The 22,444-nt window shown below is 36.4% G+C and overlaps 1 protein-coding gene across 1 annotated transcript in view; it reads left to right on the top strand.

Annotated features, from left to right (window-relative positions):
- Window positions 1–229: 229 nt before the first annotated feature.
- The window catches only part of LOC149800160 (excitatory amino acid transporter-like), a 56,605-nt gene continuing 34,390 nt past the window's right edge, over window positions 230–22,444 (top strand). The window contains exons 1-6 of the mRNA XM_089959758.1: window positions 230–435; window positions 6,352–6,426; window positions 10,024–10,146; window positions 10,960–11,047; window positions 17,307–17,476; window positions 19,205–19,331. Coding sequence (XP_089815884.1) covers window positions 258–435; window positions 6,352–6,426; window positions 10,024–10,146; window positions 10,960–11,047; window positions 17,307–17,476; window positions 19,205–19,331 — 761 coding nt within the window. The 5' untranslated portion in view covers window positions 230–257. The remainder of the gene's footprint in view (window positions 436–6,351; window positions 6,427–10,023; window positions 10,147–10,959; window positions 11,048–17,306; window positions 17,477–19,204; window positions 19,332–22,444) is intronic.

Below are 22,444 nucleotides of genomic sequence, written 5' to 3'. Positions count from 1 at the left end.
CCATGAACACATTTATGACTGGCTCAGGAAAGCCGAAGAGATCGGAGCAAAGTGTCTTTCAAAAGGACATGCCCTGACGGCCAGGACGATTATCGAACATACCACCATCATCTGTGTTTAAAGTTGAAAGGAAAACAAAGCATATATAACTAGTTTATTTAATACGCCTTCATGAGTCCGAGTGTATCCTTAGATTAATTTTCTTCCTTTTCTGTATTGTTTCAGACATAAATTGTATGGGCATTTGATAAATAAATATGGAAAAAGTTACGGAAGCTCGTTCACACCATTGTAATGGCTACCACCAGAAGTGTTTTGGGCATGTGCGGAAGAACTTGCTTCTGATTTTGACGATGTGTGGAGTTGTTCTGGGTTTTGCACTAGGATTTGGAATCAGAGAAACAAAACCTTCCTCCGATCAGTTGATGTGGATTGGTATGTTCCCTTCAGTTTTAACGTTTTAGTTATAATTTCTCCGATTAAAGGAAAAAAACAAACATCACAGCCAGATCATGTTTAACATGTAAAACAATTCTCGAACCTAATCTTATTTTCATGAAGTTTCGTCTATTCACATGTCATATATGCAGATTTTCAATTTTCTTATTGCTGAATAGACAGCCACAGCAAAAGTTTCGAACTATATAATTGACCAATCGGAAAACATTAAGGTCATACTGACTACTTCATGTTCTTTTTTCTTCTAATATTTATATAATTACTCAGTCCAGAAAATAATAATAGTATGGCAGATCGGTAGATGTAAGTGTTCAGAATTTCTCACAAACTGAAAAACAAAGTGCCAAAGGTATTAAGAGCTACAGTTATACACGTTATAAAATGGAAACTACATCTTTGTATCGATGTGCTCGAGTTTGACCACTTGACCGACTTTGCCTCGAGTCCAGATGCGATTGTATTCTATATCTGACTTTGATGTCTTTTTTTGCAATACTTTCTTAGAATTCTGAGATTGCTTTTAATAATGTCATTATTTTATACATGTCATGGCTTAAACTTGGTTGTATTTTTAAGATGTGCTTTGTATGACAGTCAAACAATTATTTACACATATATGGGTTGTTACGTAACACAGAATATACATTATGTGCTCGATATTGCTACACTATTTGGCACATTTATATCATTGAAAGTATTGATAAAGTTGATTGTGTCTTGAAAATTTCTGAGGACTTGAATTTGAATTGACAGTTGTCTAAATTACCATTTCCACTAATTGTGAAGACAACGTTTTGATAAATGCTGCCCTCATGAACGTTCCATTCAATTATTGATGTGAATGATGTTCTGTACAACACTATCTTCATGAGTGTTCCATTCGGTTTGTTTTAATGAGTTTTGCTTCAATACTATCTTCATAAGTGTTCCATTAAATTAATGGTCTTATTGAGGTTCCGTACAGTATTATCTTTATGAGTGTTCCATTCAATTGTTGGTGTTATTGAGGTTCTGTACAGTACTATCTTCATGAGTGTTCCATTGAATTGTTTTAAAGAGGTTCTGTACAGTACTATCTTCATGATTGTTCCATTCAATTATTGGTTTTATTGAGTTTCTGTACAGTACTATATGCATGAATGTTCCATTCAATTGTTTTAATGAGGCTATGTACAACACTATCTTCATGAGCGTTCCATTCGATGGTTTTAATGCTGTTCTGTACAGCACTATCTTCATGAGCGTTCCATTCGATGGTTTTAATGCTGTTCTGTACAGCATTATCTTCATGAGCGTTCCATTCGATGGTTTTAATGCTGTTCTGTACAGCACTATCTTCATGAATGATCCATTCAATTGTTTAAATGAAGTTCTTTACAGTACTATCTTCATGTGTGTTCCATTCAATAATTGCTTTTAATGGATATTTCTAAAGTACTATCTTCACGTGTGTTCAGTTATATTAATGGTTGTAATGGGGTTCTCTACCGTACTACCTTTATGAGTTTTCCATTCAATTGTTTTAATGCTGTTGTCAATAGTACTATCTTCATGAGTGTTCCATTCAATTATTGGTTTTTATGAGGTTTTCTATAGTACTATCTTCATGAGTGTTACATTCAATTAATTTTAAGGATGTTATCTACAGTACTGTCTTCATGAGTTTTACATTCCATTAATTTTTAAGGAGGGTTTCTACAGTACTATCTTCTTGAGTGTTGCATTCAATTAATTTTTAAGGAAGTTCTCTACAGTACTGTTTTCATGAGTTTTACATTCAATTAATTTTTAAGGAGGGTCTTTAAAGTACTGTCTTCATGAGTTTTACATTCAATTAATTTTTAAGGAAGTTCTCTACAGTACTGTCTTCATGAGTTTTACATTCAATTAATTCTTTTAAAGAGGTTCTCTACAGTATTGTCTTGATGAGTGTTACATTGAATTATTTTTTTAAATACATTCTATACAATACTGTCTTCATGATTGTTATATTCAATTAATTTTTAAGGAGGTTCTCTACAGTACTGTCTTCATGAGTTTTACATTCTATTATTTTTTTAAAAAAAGGTTCTCTACAGTACTATCTTCATGAGTGTTACATTCAATAATTTTTAAGGAGGTTCTCAACATAAACTATACAATTAAATCGTATTGCCAAGCTAACTAATGTTAAAACATGTGCAGCTAGCTTTCCAATATTTTCATTTCGGGATGTGGAGGAGGGGGACGGGGGTATTTTTGTACAGTGTTACAGATAAAACCAGTATCGTTTAATCTTAATTTCTTCTCACTCCAGTGGCATTATATAGTCTATTCAAGCGTGACGTTCCACGACTGTTAATTGATTTCTTTGGAGAAAGGAGGCATTTAGAGAAGTCAAATCTTTGTTATATTCTTTGTGATTCATGTCGCTTTTAACTAAATAAAAGCCTACAAATTTAATCAGGTATTGTAAAGTAATCGTGCAGCATGAGAAAATATCGAATAACGTGATGGCATCTATAGAATAGTGTAAAATATTGATATTTTCCCATTCCATTATGTGGCTGATACTTTTTAAATGAAGAAAACCAATGGCAAATATCATGAGATTACCTTTCTCTTGCATAATGTTACGCGACTATGTCTTACAATAAGTAACGCAAGGAGAGTGAAACGTACAATTCAAGTAAAATCAGCCAGTTATGTATTTTCCAAGTTACAAAGTATAAATCTGAGAATACTTACAGCATTATGAATTTAATCCCAAATAATCCTAAATGTCCTATCAAAAGTTCAAACGTATAGAATATTCCACATGCAAACCAATAGTCATGAATGTCCTGATGTACCACAATGTCGCATTCTAGAATGTCTTTAAACGAGTCCTCAAAATGGGTCTAAAATAATTTGTTAGTTTAGAAGTCAACAAGCACTTTAGTAATTCCAATTAATTATATCAACAAATCCCCGAGAATTATATCTGAACACAACTTAAATAATTCCAGAGACTGATTATACAACAAACATTTAACAGGAAGCAATACGTGATTAGAAAACATATATTTATAGAGACACAGAAGAATGTTCTTAAGTTCCCTAGACACCATTCCAATTTGAAACTTTTGTCACTTGTTTTTTGTTTTGAATATTCTGAACTCATAAAGCTATATCAACGTCTTCTTTACAAATTACAATCATGGACAAAAGTTATATATTTAAAGGTCTTATCCACAAACCAATATTATCCCAAAATACAATCTACAGTCATATACAAAATCTAATGCATATATATGCATATATAGAAGCCATTCCAATTTGAAACTTCTGTCACTTGTTTTTTTTTTTTTTGAATATTCTGAACTCATAAAGCTATATCAACGTCTTATTTACAACTTACAATCATGGACAAAAGTTATATATTTAAAGGTCTTATCCACAAACCAATATTTCCCAAAATACAATCTACAGTCATATACAAATTCTAATGCATATATACATATATATATATATATATATATATATATATATATATATATATATATATATATATATATATATATATATATATATATATATATATATATATATATATTGGCGGATACTACTACGAATCGTTTTGTTGACGTATATCTGGTATATCTGCATTTTGACCTCAGTACCTTATTAATATCAAATTTGTGGTATAAACCAAACATTATCAGTTGTATTCTAACGATGGTTCTTAACGCTTATTTTGTCCAGTTCTTGCTTTATTTGTATCAGCAAGGAATAATTTCGCTTATAACTTACTCCATGTAACCATGCGTGAATAATAATCCTTCATTACACATATGTCTGTGGATAGCGAATTTCCACTCTTGGGTTTAGAAATTTGCATCAAACATTCTGCAAAGTCAAATTTACTTGCGCCCAATACAAACCTTAGGACAGAGTATCCTAAATCCTTGACTCTGAAACCAAATTCTGACCCTAGGGTAGAGTATCCTAAATCCTTGATTCTGAAGCCAAATCCAGACCATAGGGTAGAGTATCCTAAATCCTTGATTCTAAAGCCAAATTCTGACCATAGGGTAGAGTATCCTAAATCCTTGATTCTGAAGCCAAACTCTGACCATAGGGTAGAGTATCCTAAATCCTTGATTCTGAAGCCAAATTCTGACCATAGGGTAGAGTATCCTAAATCCTTGATTCTGAAGCCAAATTCAGACTATAGGGTAGAGTATCCTAAATCCTTGATTCTGAAGCCAAATTCAGACTATAGGGTAGAGTTTCCTAAATCCTTGATTCTAAAGCCAAATTCAGACTATAGGGTAGAGTATCCTAAATCCTTGATTCTGAAGCCAAATTCAGACTATAGGGTAGAGTATCCTAAATCCTTGATTCTGAAGCCAAACTCTGACCATAGGGTAGAGTATCCTAAATCCTTGATTCTGAAGCCAAATTCAGACTATAGGGTAGAGTTTCCTAAATCCTTGATTCTAAAGCCAAATTCAGACTATAGGGTAGAGTATCCTAAATCCTTGATTCTGAAGCCAAATTCAGACCATAGGGTAGAGTATCCTAAATCCTTGATTCTGAAGCCAAATTCTGACCATAGGGTAGAGTATCCTAAATCCTTGATTCTGAAGCCAAATTCAGACTATAGGGTAGAGTTTCCTAAATCCTTGATTCTAAAGCCAAATTCAGACTATAGGGTAGAGTATCCTAAATCCTTGATTCTAAAGCCAAATCCAGACCATAGGGTAGAGTATCCTAAATCCTTGATTCTAAAGCCAAATTCAGACTATAGGGTAGAGTATCCTAAATCCTTGACTCTGAAACCAAATTCAGACTATAGGGTAGAGTATCCTAAATCCTTGATTCTGAAGCCAAATTCAGACCATAGGGTAGAGTATCCTAAATCCTTGATTCTGAAGCCAAATTCAGACTATAGGGTAGAGTTTCCTAAATCCTTGATTCTAAAGCCAAATTCAGACCATAGGGTAGAGTATCCTAAATCCTTGATTCTGAAGCCAAATTCAGACCATAGGGTAGAGTATCCTAAATCCTTGATTCTGAAGCCAAATTCAGACTATAGGGTAGAGTATCCTAAATCCTTGATTCTAAAGCCAAATTCAGACCATAGGGTAGAGTATCCTAAATCCTTGATTCTGAAGCCAAATTCAGACTATAGGGTAGAGTTTCCTAAATCCTTGATTCTAAAGCCAAATTCAGACTATAGGGTAGAGTATCCTAAATCCTTGATTCTGAAGCCAAATTCAGACTATAGGGTAGAGTATCCTAAATCCTTGATTCTAAAGCCAAATTCTGACCATAGGGTAGAGTATCCTAAATCCTTGATTCTAAAGCCAAATTCAGACTATAGGGTAGAGTATCCTAAATCCTTGATTCTGAAGCCAAATTCAGACCATAGGGTAGAGTATCCTAAATCCTTGATTCTAAAGCCAAATTCAGACTATAGGGTAGAGTTTCCTGAATCCTTGATTCTGAAGCCAAATCCAGACCATAGGGTAGAGTTTCCTAAATCCTTGATTCTGAAGCCAAACTCTGACCATAGGGTAGAGTATCCTAAATCCTTGACTCTGAAGCCAAATTCAGACCTAGGGTAGAATAGCCTAAATCCTTCAGTCAGATTCTAAATTCTGACCCCAGTGGATGAAAATTTTGTTTCCTTCACCGAGGCATATGAAGTATTTTATTAATCTGTAATAAGTAATGCAGTATTAAATTTGTTGCTAATCTGGTGATTCCAGCAGTATTCGTTAATGCACAGATGACGTGAAACAATCGCTTTTATAAAAAAAAAGAATTTTTATTGCGCAAATAATAATAATAAAAGTAAAGATTCTTCGCTTTCTAGTCATAAACATTATCAGACATTTTAAATAAATACTCTCGTGTTTTCTTTAGGTTTTCTTGGGGACCTGTACCTGCGACTCTTGAAGATGATGATAGTTCCACTGATAGTGTGTAGCGTCATTTCCGGTAAGATGATTCGCATGCGCAAGGGCATGCCAGTACACACACAATTGTGATACGTAATCGTATTCAGTGAAATTTAATATTGATTCAAAATATACGGTACACCATCTCTGTGCAGTTCATCCCCCCCCCGCAAGAAAAAAAAATTATTACTTTGCACATCGTTAATACAAGATCAACATTTAAAAAAAAAAAAAAACATCAGTCAATTATAACCAGTCCGTTGTAATCAGAAAATAGGAAGACAGTGGGATTTTATATAAGCTTCTGAAAAAGATTGAAATATTTCTGTTGCCATCGAGATACATGTAGAGGTTGCTGTAGTAGTAATGGTGGTTGCAGTTATGATGGTGTTAGTTGTGGTTGTAAGAGTTGTGTCATTAATAGTAGTAAGTATTGTCAATAGTAGTAGTTGTAATGAGTCTAACTAGAAAATAGGAAGACAGTGGGATTTCAAATTAGCTTTTGGAACAAATCAAGTAGTGGTATTATTATTATTATTATTATTAGTAGTAGTAGTAGTAGTAGTAGTAGTAATGGTATCAATAGTAGTAGTTGTTGTTGTTCTAGGGTTTGACGCCATTTTTCAGCACAAGATAGGCTATACATGGCGGCCAGTATAACTGGTGGAGGAAGAACCCTGGAAAACCCAGGGAAGAACCACCGACCTACGAGAAGCTACTGGCAGGCTTTCCCACGTACCCACGCTAGCCGAGCCATGGACTTGAACCCACACAGACAGAGGTGAGATGGCAGTGATCCGGAACGGTGAGCGCTTTAGACCACTCGGCCACTCGGGGCCCCAATAGTACTAGTAGTAGTAGCAATATCAGTAGTGATAGTAGTGGTGTTATTATCATTATTATTATTATTATTATTATTATTATTATTATTATTATTATTATTATTATTAATGGTATCAATGGTAGTAGTAGTAGCAGTAGCAGTAGTGATAGTAGTGGTGTTTGTGGTAGTACAACTGGTAGTAATTGTTGTTTCATTAGTAGCAGTAGGTAGCGATAATTATATTTTACTGCATTTGTTCGAGGAATATATGAACGAGTTTTTCTAATAATACTGCACGACCTATCTTCCCATTTAAATGTAGTTAAGCTTTTATTATATACCCAGTTTGTTTTTCCACCTAAGGCTTAATGGTTAACAGAATGCATGACAAGACAAAACGAACACACTGCAAGAAGCAAAGTAATTGAATTTAAGCTGTATTCCAAAATAAATAAACATCCGTAGATTCATCCATACACATTACTATATTAAAATGCATAAACAACCGCCCATCAACCTTTGAATTTCATCACGCCTGATTTTAGTTAAAAAACGTTTTTGTTTTAGTCTACTTAAACTAACATTTAAAGTCATATTTTGTACGAATGAGCTTTGAAATAACTTTTCCGATTGGTCTGGGATAGATAGATTTTTCTCTGTTGACCAACTCAATTTCGCTTCTCTGCTTGTGATGGACTGGAATTATTAGCTGAGTCAATTACGTACGATGTACATGTGATTTGAACAGTGGACTGGCATTGAATCAACCGCACATCTGTTCTGTCATTGATTGTTTGAACAATAATGTGCGAAAAATGTTAATTCCTTTAAATGAAATTATCAAAAGACGCTACGGAATAACACACTCGTTTAGTTTTGAATGAATTAAAGAGAATGTGATTTCTGTTAGGGATGTTGTAGAAATTACTGTAAAATTTGCGGAGTGTATCAAGTTTTGGAACCCATGACATGGGCCATATAATTCGGATTTGCTTAACTAACAGCAAATACGTTTTGAGGAAATTCAAGATGTTCAAATGTAAGTATATTTTATTGCCATTTTTATTTTCACTTAAGTACATGACCTGTATGGCTTCTGTCGCTAGCTTGCATACAAAACAGTGTATCAAGAAACTTACGCTGGCAAATTTGCAAAGCAGCTACTGTGTGACAGCTAGCGGAAATACGACATCTTCGTCGTCTTGGCTCATTGGCTCTGATCCTCCTAATTGTCTACCAAAACCTTCAGTTCCATTTTATTTTCTCGAATGTATTATTTTGACTGACTGGTACAGCGGTTCTTCTCTGATAGATATGTGATATCCCTTGGCCTCATTATGCTGTTTGATGCTACTGTTATAGATCCCAGACAGCACTGGTCATAGTCGGAACCATTCTATTTGCAAAAGGTTACGAATATTGCTCCTAAATAACTCTTCAAATGATAAGAATGGTAGTTTCAATACAGCGTCACTTACAGTTGTTGTGGACATTACGAATATCACGTTTATTTTTTTGCTTCTTTGAAAGTTTCATTCGAGACTCAGTGAACTCGTCCACATCGTTAACTTGATCATTTCTGTTTTCAGATGAACAAAACAGCTTGTTTTGCTCATCCACAAGCAAATATAGTAAACCAAAAGCTCAACCACTGCTACATGAGCGTACATTGTTTGCAAGTAGTTCATATTACACGATACAATTTTAGACATACGTGTCTTGTAATCTGAAGCCGTGAAGTATGGAAAAATATTGCACGATTCTAACAAAGTAAAAGTAACTGAGAAAAAAATAAGCATTAAATAATAGTTGTAGTTCTATTGATTGTGGTACTGTTATCTGTGACGCAGGAGCGCAATTAAAAGCAGTGGTGGCAGCAACAACACTACTACTAAGCACAGTATTAATAACTAGTTTAATTGCCCGTCCTAGGACGGAAGTCATAAAAGTTAATTTTAAAAAACACGTTATCGTTAAAACGCAATGGGAACACTTCTTGAAAAAGTTAATTTCATGTTTAATGTTTTTGTAAAATTTTCATAGAATACAACCCTAGAAGTGCACCATTTATCATGTTCTCGCAAACGACCTTGTGAAGAATTTTGTGATGTACACTGATAATATTTTGATTTTTTGATCGCGATAAGGCCACCGTCTTGTTAATATGTGTCCTAATTGAACTGATTGGAAATGAAATATGCGACAAATATGAAAGAAGTTTATGTTTAAGAAGTACACAGCAGATTAAAAAAGGTACGTCAGTTATTTTTATTTTCGCTTGTCGGTATAAAGAAGTTTTACTATTGTTTATACAACAGAAACTGGATAATCTGCGTAAGACTTATTAATTTATGTTACAATTTTAAAATTTTGTTCTGCTATCAGAATCTAATATGTGTGCTTAATTTTTTGTAGTGAGGTATAAAATAAATAATAAAAAATGTTTTAACACAAAAATATTTTTAAAAAAGTAAAATGACAAATAAAACAAAATGTGTTGAGAGCCAGTATAAAAGAAAGACAGAAGAAACATTTTGTTTCTAAAAACAATTAGAAAATTCAAATTCCTCCTTTTTTGGCGCCCGGGACACAAAAGTCAAAAAAGTATTAAAAATGAAAAAATTGGATGAGCGAGTTTAAAATAAAGTTTGAACATTGAAAACCCAACACAAAAAATAAAATAGAAAAAAATAAAACAAATTTAGATGCCGCTGCCAGTTTGAATTTGCGACCTCTTGTTTGGCAGCCGGGACACATCGGATAAAGACAAACGAGGGTTATTATACACAATATGGTATTTTTTCCTAACAATAGGGACAGCTTCATTGGATCCCAAGTCAAATGGAAAAATCAGTTTGGTTTCCTTCATCTTCATAGTGATAACGAATACCATTGGAAGCATCCTAGGTGTAGCAGCTGGCGCTATTTTCCAACCAGGTAAGAATATGTGTAATAACTCAGGAGTTGGTTGCATTCTTCAGAGGAAGATTGTAATTTCCACACGGTAAATTGTGTTCTACGGAAGACAATTATAATCACCACATAGTAGATTGTGTTTTACAGATAACGATTGTATTTATAAATTTAAAATGGTAGATTGTGTTTTACAAGAAATACTGCACGTTCCACACGGTAGATCGTGTTCTACAAGGAAGATGGAATTTCCTCACGGTATATTGTGTTTTACAGAGGAAGATTGTAATTAGCACACGGTAGACTGTGTTCTACAAGGAAGATGTAATTACCACACGGTGAATTGTGTTTTACAGAGGAAGATTGTAATAAGCACACGGTAGACTGTGTTCTACAAGGAAGATGTAATTACCACACGGTGAATTGTGTTTTACAGAGAAAGATTGTAATAAGCACACCCCAAATACAGAGACAATGCCTAGAAGTCCAAAGTATTCCACATGCCCGTGAGTTAGGATGGTGAGACAGAGTAATATCTTATCGCCATTAGTTCTAAATTAGAATGAATTTGATTATAAACGAAAGGAACGAGAACATTCTCTCAATGTTCGTGAGGCTGAATTGAAAAATGAAACTACATTAAATCCATAAAAACAGGTATTGATATACTGATATACGTCTTTACGTTTTTATCATATATTGTAGTGTCAGAAAAACAACACAAATGTGTCAAGAAAAATCTTTAACTTGCAATGGAAACTGAAATAAAGAATGTTGTTGTCTCGTATTTTAAATACAACGTTTTGCCTAATTTGATTTTTTTCTGGCTTTTACCAGGTAAGGGCAGTAGCTTTCAACAAAGTGAAGACACTATAAATAGTGGGCCAGCGTTAGAAACGCAGGATATAATAGCGGATCTAATAAGGTAATTCCTTTTGTATGTCTTCATGGTCTTTGAACAAGTTGCCATTGAAAAAGTATTTAATGTGGAGAAGAAATTGCTTATTTAGTTTATAGTTGGCAGAATTTTGTCCTTTACACTTTCTCATGCTTTTAAAAGGTTGTCCAACCTGCTGGCAGGCCATGAGTTAATTTTAGAATGGAACGGGAGATGAATAAATAGATCTGATAATAATTAATATATAAATATCTCTCCCTTCCCCCTCCTCTGTCTCTCTCTGTCTCTCTCTCTCTCTCTCTCTCCCTGCGGGTCCGGGGTTGTAGAATTGGCCCGACGTGCCTCGCTACGTGTCGTAAAAGGCGACTAAGTAGAGAGCAACCTGTTTGCCGTGGGTTGCGTTCCGTGTCGGGGGAGGAAAGGATCCTGGTAGATGAGCAGAGGCTTTCCATGCAATACGCTACTTTGGCCTATACTTCTCTTAGACGGGTGGTCGGGATGGGCCTGGTCTCGACAAATCGGCTGGTCACGCCAAGCCCTAGGAAGTCTTTATTTACTCTCTCACCTTCTTTATCTTTCTCCTTGTATCTCTCTTGATACCACCGTAGCCCCTATAGTCTTTTCCTTTACCTTTGCCTTTCTTAAGTCTTAGAAACTTCCTAAAAGGCGGTGGCTTAACGGGTCAATTGGAGGTAATTTTACCGACCCTAGAAATTGGCGACTTCAGGGTCAATCAAAGGTAATTTTATCAACTGAGTATAGCATCTGTGTATCCCTGGCACTTTACAAGTGTCCCCTTGTTGGGCTCCTGGGTGGGTGGGGAGCATGGGTGCTGAATTTTAATTAAGCCAACATGGAAACTTCCAAAACAAATCAAAATAAACGATCCAAAACTCTATCTGACTCTGACGACGAACCATGTAGTGTGGAGTCATTTCCACGCTTCATGGTTATACAGTCTAAAGATGCCACGAAACCGCTTGCATCACTCTCTCCGTTTGTGATCGAGAAAACAATTACAGGATTGATTGGAACACCAAAGAGCATCAAAAAAATGAAATCGGGTTGCCTTCTTGTGGAGTGTGAGCGACGAGGTCAGACAGACAATATCAAGAAAATAAAAGCTTTCTTCGATATTCCAGTGACCTCATTCGCTCACACCACACTCAATACATCCAAAGGTGTAATTCGTTGTCGCGACTTGGCTGGAGTCAGCGACACAGATATCATTGAAGGAATGAAAAATGAAGGTGTCACTGCAGTACGGAGAATACGTATTAAACGTAATAACAACCTACAGGACACCAACACCATTGTACTCACCTTCAACAAGCCAACAGTACCCAAAGTGGTCAAAGTTGGCTTCTTGGAAGTGAAGGTTAAGATCTACATTCCAAACCCCCTTCGATGTTATAAGTGTCAGAAATATGGATACCACGAAGACCGCTGCTCAAAAAGCCAAATATGTGGCCGATGCGGAGACCATTCTCATCAGGAATCTGATTGTAGAGCAACTCCGCATTGTGTCAACTGTGGAAAGGAGCACCATGCCAATTCCAAGGATTGTGATACTTGGAAACAGGAGAAGGAAATACAGAGGGTAAAATACACAGCAAATATTCCCTATCCAGAAGCCAGAAAACTTGTACAGGCCAAAACAGCCCATCCTGGCCCATCCTTCTCTACTGTAGTGAAGAACAATCCTAAAACAACGAAGAACGCTCAAACACAAACAGAAACACCCAATTCAACACCAAGCTCAAACACCCCTCATTACCAAGCACAGAAAAACACGGCATCTACACAAACTACTTTCAATACCCAACCACCACCGAAATCACCTAAAAACAAAAACAAATCTCATGGAAACAGGCAACAAAAGGGGTCAGATGACCCCATCAAACTCTATAACAGGTTTGGAGACAATTATAGCATGGATGCAGAAGAAACTGACCTAGCTCCAGACCTACAAACAAAAAATTCACCCCCGTACTTCCTCCAGAGAAATAATCAAACAAATTCATTCCGCGAAAGGTCTAACCTAGCTCCACAATCTTTAATTTAAATTTATAATGAAAAACACTATCAGACAATGGAATTGTCGAGGACTTAAAGCAAATTATAATGATATTCTCCTTCTTTTAAACAAATATGATCCTGCAGTACTATGCCTTCAGGAAACATTCTTGAAAGAAACGGATAACATTACACTTAAAAATTACAATCTGTTTAACACCTACTCGCAAAATGTTGATAGGGCCTCAGGAGGAGTTTCTGTTGTTTTGAACAATAAAGCCCCTCATAGCGTCATCCCTATCAATACAAATCTACAAGCCATTGCTGTAAGCGTCACTTTACATTGAGTGATTACCTTTTGTTCTATTTATTTACCACCAAACACAAAGGTAGTATCAACCGATTTAGACATACTTGTTCAACAACTTCCCGCACAATTTGTTATACTCGGGGATTTTAATGCCCATAACATTTTATGGGGATCTAACCATATAAGTAACCGAGGCCACAAAATAGAAGACTTTATTTCTAGACACGATTTGTGTCTATGTAACACCAAAACACCGACGTATTTACACCCCGGAACGGGTACATACACATGTATTGATTTGACAATTTGTTCGCCATCACTGCTTTTGTACTATGAATGGAAGGTCGCTGATGACCTTCACAACAGTGATCACTTTCCAATCTCTCTTAACAACACCGACGTTACAATTGACGAAGCAGTTCCACAGTGGAATTTAAAGAAGGCCGACTGGGCCAAATTTGAAACACTTTGTTCGACTAGGCTTAACAGGGATACTGTTTTAAACGACAATAGCCCTTTTCAATATTTCACTTCTGTTTTAATCGACATTGCAAAAGAATCAATTCTCAAGTCCTCACCAAACGGTAAAAGAAGCTCAAAACCATGGTTCACAAAAGAATGTCAAGAGGCCATTAGACAACGCCGAGAAGCACTGAAAAATTTTAATAATCGTCCAACGCCCGAAAATTTAACTAAGTACCGTATGATTCGGGCCAAAGTCCGCCGCACGATTAAAGAAAGCAAAAGAACAAAAAATATGTTTCAACTCTAAATTCTCGTTCCTCTATAAAGAAAGTTTGGGCACCATCCGCAAAATAAATGCAAAGGGAAAATACAATCCCTTTCGACATCTCAAACTAAACAACAAGAATATTACTTCCAAACATGACATAGTTAATACACTGTCAGACAGCTTCTCAAAAAATTCCTCATCCTCTATTTATTCAGAAGCCTTCAGAAGATTAAAAACTCACAAAGAAAAGACACGGTTGAAATTCACATCGAATAACTCAGAAAGTTATAATTAACCGTTTACACTGTTTGAGCTGTTGGAATCTCTGAATAAGGCACACGATACATCCACAGGGCCTGAAGAAATACATTACCAGTTTTTTAAACACCTCCCAGAACCTTCATTAACAGTCCTTCTGGAAATTTTCAATAATTTATGGATTACTGGTAATGTACCAAAAATTTGGAAAGAGGCAACAATAATACCAGTTCCCAAACCCGGTAAAGATAACGCAGATCCTCACAGCTATCGACCAATTGCACTTACAAGCTGTGTGTGCAAAACGATGGAACGAATGATTAATTCTCGGCTTGTCTGGTACTTGGAAACTAACAATTTAATATCTCCTTTCCAAAGTGGCTTTCGATATGGCCGGAGAACCAACGATCATCTGGTTAGACTAGAAACATTCATTCGCGATGCATTTATCAAGAAAGAACACTTAGTAGTGGTTTTCTTTGATTTAGAAAAGTCCTATGACACGAAATGGAAGTACGGGATACTAAATGACCTGCACGATCTAGGTCTGAAAGGCCGTCTGCCCTTTTTCATATCCAACTTTCTCTCAGACAGAGAATTCAAGGTACGAATGGGCTCTACACTCCCAGATCTGCACGAGCAAGAGATGGGTGTGCCCCAGGGCAGTATTTTATCTGTGACACTTTCCAATATCAAAATTAATAGCATCACCAAGTGTTTGACTCCTGGTGTGGATTGCTCGCTAAATGTTGATGATTTTATCATATGTTATCGATCGAAGCATATGCATACAATTGAAAGACAACTTCAGCAAAATATAAACAAGATTCAAAATTGAGCCAGTGCAAACGGTTTCAAATTCTCGAAGTCCAAAACAGTATGCATGCATTTCTGTCAGTTACGAAGACATCACGATGAACCTCACCTCACGCTGGACGGAACACCTATTCCAGTTGTTGAGGAAACCAAATTTTTAGGTATTATCTTTGACAGAAAACTGACTTTTATTCAACACCTAAAGAACTTGAAAGCTAAAAGCTTAAAAGCACTTGACCTACTTAAAGTAGTAGCGCACACTGACTTGGGTGCTGATAGAAAAGTCATACTCAATTTATATAGAACGTTTATACGGTCCAAACTGGACTATGGTTGCGTTGTGTATGGTTCAGCCAGAAAATCATATTTGAAAATGCATGATCCAATTCATCATCAGGGAATAAGACTGGCTCTGGGAGCATTTAAAACATCCCCTTGTGAAAGCCTACTAGCTGAAGCGAACGAACCACCGTATCGCATCGTAGAGAAATGCTTTCCGCACAGTATGCTCTCAAATTAAAATCAAATCCTCTGAATAATGCTTTTTCAGCTGTTTTTCAAACCCAAATACAAAACCTTTTACGAAAATAAACCAAACGCCATACCTTCCTTTGGCATTAGAATATCATCCAGACTTGACAGTACAAAAATAGATCTTTCTAAAATTCAGAAAACGTCCATCTCCGAAACACCACCCTGGCTACTTAAACAGCCAAAAGTACTTTTTACGCTACATGATGGAAAAAAATCCGAGACAAGTCCTTCTGTCTTCCACAACTCTTACCATGAACTCCTCACCGAATTTAAAAACTACACAAGAATTTACACGGATGGATCAAAGGATGAGGAAAGGGCTGCTGCAGCCTTCATTTGTAGAAATCACACAAAGCAAGCTTGCTTACCAAATGGAACATCAATTTTTTCAGCCGAAATCAGAGCAATAGATCTTGCTCTGCAACATATAGAAAACAAAATACAAAACAGCATCATCTTTTCCAACTCATTATCAGTACTTCAGTCACTACACAATAGAAAACTGGAGAATCCATTATTGAAAAACATACTCGTCAAAAATACCGAACTGAGTGTCTCCCACAATATAATATATTGTTGGTTACCTAGCCATATTGGTATTAAAGGTAACGAAAAAGCGGATCGCGCTGCTAAAATGGCCCTTACTCAAGAACCATCTGATTTTAAAATACCGTATACTGATTTTAAACCTTGTATCAGAAAGTCCTTTCGTCAGAAGTGGCAGGCATCATGGAATGATGCCGTGAATAACAAACTTCATGCAATCAAGCCAACTCTAGGAGAATGGACTCCTTCCTACAGAACCATGCGTAGGGAGGAGGTAGTCATTGCAAGAATCCGAATTGGTCATACTTATATTACCCACTCCCACATACTAAAAGGTGAAGACCCATCAGAGTGCATTTATTGCAATGAACCATTCACTGTTAAGCACTTTATGATAGAGTGTTTTGACCTGCAACCTACGCGCGATCGTTATTACATTGTGCATGACATGAAAGAACTTTTTGATACTATAAACATCACTCGTATTATAGAGTTCCTGAAAGCAGTAAATATTTACTCTAAACTCTAACTTTTATGCTATCACCTTGTGCAGTTTTATGCATTATATATACCGTCCCATTTTAATACCTTTTCATCATTTTTCATTAACATAGAACATTTACATCCCCCATTGATCGGGAAGCTTTATTTTGCACCGTTACCATCTTACCGTTTTAATTTCAACCATTTGTTCTTTTATATCGCTGGTCGATATAGGACCTTTTATAATTTTTAAAAGATTATAAAATTAACATTTTGTTTTGGCGCTAAATAGCCTTACAGTGCTGATGCGCCGTTAAAAATAAAATCAATCAAATCATATCTCTCTCTCTCTCTTTCTCTCTCTCTCTCTCTCTCTCTCTCTCTCTCTCTCTCTCTCTCTCTCTCTCTATATATATATATATATATATATATATATATATATATATATATATAAAGATATATATATATATATATATATATATATATATATATATATATATATATATATATATATATATATATATATATATATATATATATATATATATATATATATATATATATATATATATATATATTATGCACTCTAGGGACTTTTTCCCCGACAACTTATTGGAAGCTACATTCCGAAAAACCCAAACCAGGTACAGCACCCTGACTGAGACCGTCGAAAGGAATACTTCAAATGGCACTATACTAGTTGATACTGTGGAAAGGTTGACGAAAAATGTTGGAAAGACAGACAGCGCTAATATAATAGGTATGAGTTCGTAACATGAACGATCTAAGGACGATCCAACTGTCAGTTGCTTTGTCGGAGCTGAGTGTTGTGTAACTGCGGCGAAATATGTTTGAACGGTAATAGGTGATAAGTAATGGTGGCCTGAAGCCATCACCTGAAGTGAGTTACTTATATCCTACTAATACTATTGTATCATATAGTATGCTTACTTACCAGTATGAATCATAGTAATACCATTGTATTATATAGCATGCTTACTTATTAGTATGAATGTGAACGAACGATCTTTTTCTACCTTTTGAATACTTATTTACAACTCCGATCAGACTTTTTGAGAGTAAATTAATGTGTGTTATGCTACCGAGCGTTCTTTCAAACTGAGGTCTCACAAGGCATTCATACCCAAGATTTATAATAGAATACAACCGCAAGCTTCTACGCTATTTTTATAACAAGAGTTTTTGCTAAATCATGCCTAAGATTAAGCAAGCAAGTAAACCCCTTTCGTCTTGCTTATCTTGTCCAACGGCCAGGCCGAGGACAAGGCTAATTTTAACCCAAAAGAGACCATGTTTTGAACTTGAATATTTAATTTACAAAAAGAAAAACCATTGTGGATATTTTTTATAAACTAGATCTTAAATTGGCAACCGACCAATATAACTGTTTTTGCGGCCATAATTTGAAGTAAAAAAAGCATAACATTCTTTTTGTTCAGTCTGAGTTTTGAAGCTGAGGGGAGTGCGGGGATGTTGTATTGTGCGGTTTATGGTTTTTCAAACATAACATTTACCATAGAGCGCTAGTGAGTAAGTCTTAAGGTCTTTTTTTTTTGTCTCAGAAGAAGCGAACGTTTTATTTTTAAAGATAAATTATTAGGGTCAATGATTATAATCTTTACGTATAATTTATTTTATATTAAGCAGAGAATGCGGTTTAAGCTGGTAATGTTTTCATGATAATGTATAAAGTTTCCCACACCGTACGTTTTGTTGATATTAACTCACTTGATAAAGTGAATGGACTATATCTAGAGGTATCTAGTTCGAATACTGTTGGAGTCATTTATCTCTTTAAATGTAACGATCACATTTATTCATTTCTTTGGAAATAAATCATTTTTGGTATTTTAGTATCTCGACCCTTCAGCCAATCAAAGCTTATATCATTTTTCATTCGAGTATGTGCTTCGTCTGGCTTGTTGAAGTTGAGGACTTCGATGAAGGTGAATAAAATCCTTCTACCATGTTAGTTTTATTTCAGAATTTAAATATTTACTCCTAATAAGATGCTGAAGTTTATTCCAGATAACATTTTTGAGAACTTCGTCGATAATAGAATATGGGAATTTTAAAACAAAAATGAATGGTCTGACACGTATAAATCAAGTTCTTTCTCCTAGCGAAAACGAGGTTGTAGCTCGGTGTAGACCACATGTTTAAATAATGTACACTCTCAGACCTGAACAGAGATGTTTAACGTATAGACAAAAACAAGTACACAAGTAAAGATAATGATGGTAATATAAAACGGAATTATGGAAGAAGTGGGAATGGAAATGCCTAGCATTATTTGAGCAGCCTTATCAAATACCTGTACACATTCCAAACTCTTGTAAATACGGACATCACTATATGATAGACTTCGTGTATTGAGAACCTAGGTTCGTGTGAGATATGATGCGAAGATTGGAATGCTTTCTAATAAGCGTTGTCATTTTGTACAGAATCACTTGTGTTTCTGCAGGTCTGATTGTCGCCTGCACTCTTGTTGGCATCGCTGCGTCAACGTTGAAAGAGAAAGGGAAACCACTCTTACACTTCTTCGTCTCGGCATCTGATATAGTTATCGTGATAGTCAGGTGGTTTATGTGGTATGTTATCCTTGACTTGTAGTACATTATTTCAGGCACTTTTTATTTGCATAAGAATACATATGGTGATTACATAAATATTGTAAAACTTGAATCGTTGGCATGTTGCCAAAGAGACTGAATTATTTTTAAAGGCATTGTTCAATTGGAAACGCTACCTCGGAGTAGTTAATATCTGAGTCATGAAGTTTATAATTTATATTGAATGACAAATACACATGGATAAAATATGCTCGTTGACCTTTTTGTGTTGTGATTTAGTAAATTTTAAACACTAATAGAAACATGATCAAGGATTGCCAGTGAAATATTTAAGGACTCGAAAGCATTAAATTATTAGCAGCAGAGGGGGCGAATCGGACATTTTGTCCAATCGTTATTTGGCTTAATTATTACTTTCTGCACTCAACGATCTAGTGTCGTCAGCGCCTGGTAAAAAAAAAACGACGACGTCGTTGGGGGATCGTCGCGTCGTCATTTGGTTTAATTAACACCTTCTGCGCGCCGATCCCCAGCGTCGTCAGCGTCCGGTAAGCACATCGACGACCGCGTCGATGTCATTGCCCCCTCTGCTGCTAAGAGGTTATTTACAATGAAAATTATTTACAACTAACCGAATATTTGGTCAAGTCCGATACGATATCGTGTCCGAGGATCATGTAAATTTATCGTTATGAATCCATGTGGGGTCGACTGAGCATGACTAAAAAAGTTTCGAAAAACATTAAAGTCCATGTCACCGCCGCACCATGTCTGCCAAATATTTCGTAGCGTGTGTGTATCAACGCCGTTGAATACAGCAAGAATATTGCAGTTATCTCTGATTACTTTTGGAATCTGAGTGTATCGTTGAGTGACATATATCACGTCAGTGTTTTTATGCCTGCCTCTGGAAAATATCCTAGCTGGGTTCTTTTGATTGTCTAACATAACATCATCGTACACGACTAGATTGTTAACGTCGCCATCAATATCATCAATACCCGGTGCATCATTGATATCCGTAATAAACTCAATAACATTCTTTTTAGCGATCGCTGATGCATTCTCGTTGAAATCTTTCAACACCTCGTAGCATCGTTGATCATCTACGCTAGGAGCAACCAAATACAACTTATCCCACTTCATCCATCTCATTATTAAATTGAGTAACAATTGCGTCTTGCCGGATCCAGATGGTCCGATGATAATCATCCGGATCGAGTTTGGTAACGCTGCAACATGCTTAACTGGTTCTCTTGTTTTAGTCGCCGAAAAATCAATTATATTCATATCTCTATACATAAATTATGGATCTATATTGTGTGAAGTGTAGAGTGCGTACTGGCACAAATGATATGACAACCGTTACGACAAGAAATAACAGATCGGCGCTTACTGGTAAGTGTGTACAATGCGGTACAAAGAAATTTAGATTTATTTCTATTAGACCCGGAGATGTTTTAAAAAAAAGCGAGGAGGTGACATCGCAGCCAAATTGGCAAAACTCCCCGGAACACCGTGGGCAAAGTATCCAGGAGAAAAACACCTCCCAGGATATAACTACTGTGGCCCCGGAACACGATTAGATATTAGACTCGATGATCAAAATCAGCCCAAACCCGGTGAGTATCCAATAAACGCTATCGATAAGGCGTGTCATGCTCATGATGTTGCTTACAAAAGTAGCGATCTGCAACAGCGTCATATCGCGGATGTAAAATTAATTCACGCGCTAAATGCTATTCCTGATAAATCCGTCAAAGAAAAATTGGCCTCATGGTTGGTAAAATCGGCTATGAAAGGTAAATTAATGATTGGCACTGGTAATTAATAACAATCATCCAAGAAAAACGATGGATTCCATCTATTATTCTCCGAGAGGATACTGGAAGGGGAAGGCCGCAATTGGTAAGCTTGCAAGCGCTGCAAAGGTAACAAAGACCACTGCGGCTAATTGGTTATCCAAACAGGCTATATGGCAAATCTATCTACCACCGCCTAAACAAATCAACTTCTCGCGCTTTGATGTCAGCGTACCTAATGAAGTTCATCAGGCTGATATACTATTTCTGCCGCATGACAACGGTTACAAATACGCGCTAACCGTAGTTGATGTTGCGAGTCGATACAAACAAGCGGAACCGTTGAAAACAAAGTCAGCAACTGAAGTAGCCGATGCGTTTGAGCGGATTTATCGAAGAGGTCCTCTGCGCTGGCCAAATCTATTACAAGTTGATCCTGGTAGTGAATTTCGCGGCGCTGTTTTATCAACGCTGAAACATCATAGCGTCGCGATACGACGAGGTCATACTGCGCTACATCGTGATCAGGCAATTGTTGAACGATTCAATCGGACTCTCGCTGAACGGTTATTTGGATATCAATACGCGAAGGAATTCATCCAAGAAAAACGATCTCGTGAATGGGTTAAAAGGTTGCCAGGTGTAATTGCAGCGTTAAATAACGAGATTACCCGAGTAATCAACATGAAGCCCAGCGACGCGATTAAATACGAGTATATACCCGGAAAATTAAAAATAAATAGCGTTTCTAAGCCGATTCTTGGCGATGTCACTGTTAGATATCTATATGAACCAGGAGAGCTTGAAGGCGGTAAAAAAAGGGCTACCGATCCTATTTGGAGTGTTACCACACATAACATATCAACGATAACACGATCAACTGGTAGACCACCGATCTATAGACTGGATTCAACTGCTCCTCAGCGCGGATTTACACGCGAGCAACTACAAGTGATACCTAACGATACTCAATTACCCCCGCGTGGTCTTAACTAGCGCCGTTGCGTCTATTACACTCAAGACAGGTCAACCTCACATTGTTTTTGACATGACCGAGACTGTTATCGATCCTATCCACGGTAAATTGGCGAGTGTCTTTATCCGAATAACGCCAACTCATTATACAATTGCAACTCGCGCAGTGATTATTCTGTTGTTGTCGTAGCGAGATTATTAATTCGGCATCAATATCAAAACGCCGCTGTTTTTTTTTATCCTGTTGGCGGTAACCCGAGAGTTTTCTATCAATGACGCTTGCATCGATGGTGACTTTGTCGCCGGCTTCGTCGGTGGCTTCGTCAATAACAATTCTTCGAAGCTGATTTATCC

The sequence above is a fragment of the Sinohyriopsis cumingii genome, chromosome 5 (genome assembly GCF_028554795.1).
Source record: "Sinohyriopsis cumingii isolate HCF-2022 chromosome 5, ASM2855479v2, whole genome shotgun sequence".
Taxonomy (NCBI): Eukaryota; Metazoa; Mollusca; class Bivalvia; order Unionida; family Unionidae; genus Sinohyriopsis; species Sinohyriopsis cumingii.
Note: the sequence above shows the minus strand (reverse complement) of the source record. Positions and strands in the feature narration are given on the sequence as shown.